This window comes from Equus caballus, chromosome 21 (genome assembly GCF_041296265.1).
Source record: "Equus caballus isolate H_3958 breed thoroughbred chromosome 21, TB-T2T, whole genome shotgun sequence".
In the NCBI taxonomy this organism is placed as follows: Eukaryota; Metazoa; Chordata; class Mammalia; order Perissodactyla; family Equidae; genus Equus; species Equus caballus.
Window position 1 is genome coordinate 38,304,126 of NC_091704.1, and position 2,606 is coordinate 38,306,731.

The window sequence follows — 2,606 nt, forward strand, 5'->3', positions numbered from 1 at the left end:
AAAATAAACTAAATATAAATTACAATAAAAGAAAATTTAAAACTTAAAAATAATAGAAATAAAAGTAAAAATCGCATAAGAAATATTAAGATTCAGAAATTTTTTATTTAAAAAATTTTAAAATTAAATGAAATAAAAATATTAAAAATAAAGAATATTAAATAAAATAAAAAATTTTAAAAAACAATATTTTAAGTTTAAGAGAAAATAGTAAAAAGACAAAAAATTTTAAAAATGAAATTAAATACATTTAGTTAAAAATTTAAATTGAATGTTTTAAGTTGAAAAATAAATTAAATATGAGAAAAAAATTATAATTTAGAAAAATTTTAAGTACAAAAAATGTAAATAGTAAAGTAAAATAAAAAGAAACTCATAAAAGAAATATCTCTTAAATTAAAAAATTAAAAATAAAATAACATCATTAAAAATTTTGCATAAATAAAATGAACAAAGTAAGTAAAATAAAACAAAACTAAAAAACATTTAAAATTTTAGTTTTCAAAAAATTAATTTTTTCATTTAGAATTAAAATATAACAGAAAATCAAAAAATAAAGTTAAACAAATAAACACAAAATAAAATAATACAAGCAACCGTAACTGAAATAAGTTACAAGCTTTAAATTAAGAAATTAATAATAAAATGTTTTATAAATTAAATTATAGAATATATCAGTTTGTATTTAATTTTGTTGTTTATTGTTTCAGTTGTTTTTAAATTATTTTTACTTTTGTTATTTTTAGTGTTTTAATTTTTTAACTTTATTTTTTGCAAAAAATAATAATTAGCATTCCCTTCGTAGCGTTGTACTGCGCTTTTTATTGTAGAAGGCGATCGTATTTGCTCCGTGGCAGCATCGGTGCTTCCACCCAGTCGGATGGTTTTCAGTCGGTGACTGCTCAGTTCTCAGAGGCGGCAGTTTCTCTTTGACAGCACAGCTCATCGCTCCAAAACAGAGGGATTTTCGTCAACAGCACCACTGTCTGCTCTCCGCCGGCATCGCCACGTGCCAGCGCCGCGGGTGTCTCGGGTTTCTCTTCAGCAGCGTCGCTCCAGCGCAGCGCCCCAGCGGCCAGTGGCTGCGCCGTTTTGTTCTCCGAGGCCACGTTTGGTTTCGTGGTCTGTGCACCGCTCACCGCTCCCTGAGGTTTGTAGGGTTGGTTCTCTGCACGGTTTGCTTTTTGTTCCGTTTCATTGCGTTTGCTTTCGTCTCGATATGTTTTTATATCGGAATGACTTGTGTCGGTTGTCTATTCTCTCCGAAATTTTTCAGTATTTCATTCTGTCTACTGATTTCTAGAATTTGTTGCCACTCCACGTTGCTCCGCCCACGAGCCCTGGAGAGCATAATAAATACCCGGGTTGCCGCTGCTGCTGAAGGCTTTGCCTCCTGGTCCAGAGCAAACGCTTGTGTCCTCCTGGTCCGAGCACTATGTGATGGAGCAGCATTTTCTCGGCGCGGGGAAGGAGGCTCGGGATTCCGCAGAGGCGGCGCCAGAGCCTCAGCCTCCGTCTATACCGAGCTCTCAAGATTCTGGGCCGTGGCGGCTCCCTTTCTACCACATACTGGACCCCATACTAGAAGAGTCCTCATGCCACGGCGGTGATGTCCAGGGGGAGCTGCTTTCTAGTCCTTGCTGGCGGCTGCGTTTGGTTTACAGCCAAAACTTGCTCTTGCCTAGAGCCCCGGGCACCTTGGAACCAAGCCCAGCCCCGCCCACTCCGGGCTTCTGGCTGGAGACGCGGAACAAGCCAGAGGCGATGGTGGGAGATTTGGACCCTGCAGAGGAACCGGACGGACTCGCGTTCCACCAGCGTACCTGCGCCCGGCCGTCAGACGGCGCCGACAGACAGCAGGACGCCAAGACCTCTGACAGAAGGGACCTTTCAGATCGCAGCTGACCTCAGGTCCCCTCTGGGTGGAGTCACCACCGGCTTTTCTTGGGCTGCTTGGAGTGGATTGGTCGCGCAGTGTACATCCTGAGCTGCGGCTGCTGCCAGACCATCTTTGGCGCTGAGGAGCCCTGAGACACAGAGACAGCCTTTTTGGAACTTTCCCCAGGAAAAGATTCAGGGTTACAAAACCCATCCACTTACAGAATAAAAATGCGTTAAGATGTCCCTTTAGTGTTCCTTGTCAAGTTTTGATTCTACTTTGCCGAGCCGGATGTTTCTCCCTGCAGCACCGCCAGTTGCTTCTTGTGGGAGCCTGCTCCATCCCAGTACTCTTCAGTGCTTAGGGACAGCGTTTTGTGGGTTGCATGTCTGACTCGGGCTCCGTGCGTGCGGTTTTCCTGTCTCTTCGCAAGTGTTTCGAAACAGGTGTCCATCCTTTTGTTGAACCCGATTCTTCTTGTTCCCGCTTGGGTTTGGTGGTTTCTCTCTGCGATCTCCGCTACGTGCTCTGCGTCAGTCATTTTCCGTGGCAGCAGCGCTTAGCTGCACTGATATCGCTGGTTTTGCATCAGGTTCCTTAGTGGTGCAGGTCTTGTCAAAGCTCTCAGTGACAAAAATCTTGCTAACTGGATCCCAGCACCGCTGGTTTCCCCCGACTGTTCTCACAGTCCCGGCACTGCGGCTGGCACCGAGCCCCTGTCCCCCTT

General features: G+C 42.7%; 1 protein-coding gene across 1 annotated transcript; it reads left to right on the plus strand.

Moving 5' to 3' along the window:
* Window positions 1-1,440: 1,440 nt before the first annotated feature.
* On the plus strand, window positions 1,441-1,905 carry ANXA2R (annexin A2 receptor). The gene has a single exon (XM_070246282.1). The coding sequence runs from the start codon at window positions 1,441-1,443 to the stop codon at window positions 1,903-1,905; it is 465 nt and encodes a 154-aa protein (XP_070102383.1).
* Window positions 1,906-2,606: the final 701 nt, after the last annotated feature.

Excerpts from the sequence above, each read along its gene's own strand:
- ANXA2R (XM_070246282.1), top strand. The coding sequence starts at position 1,441 with ATGGAGCAGCATTTTCTCGGCGCGGGGAAGGAGGCTCGGGATTCCGCA.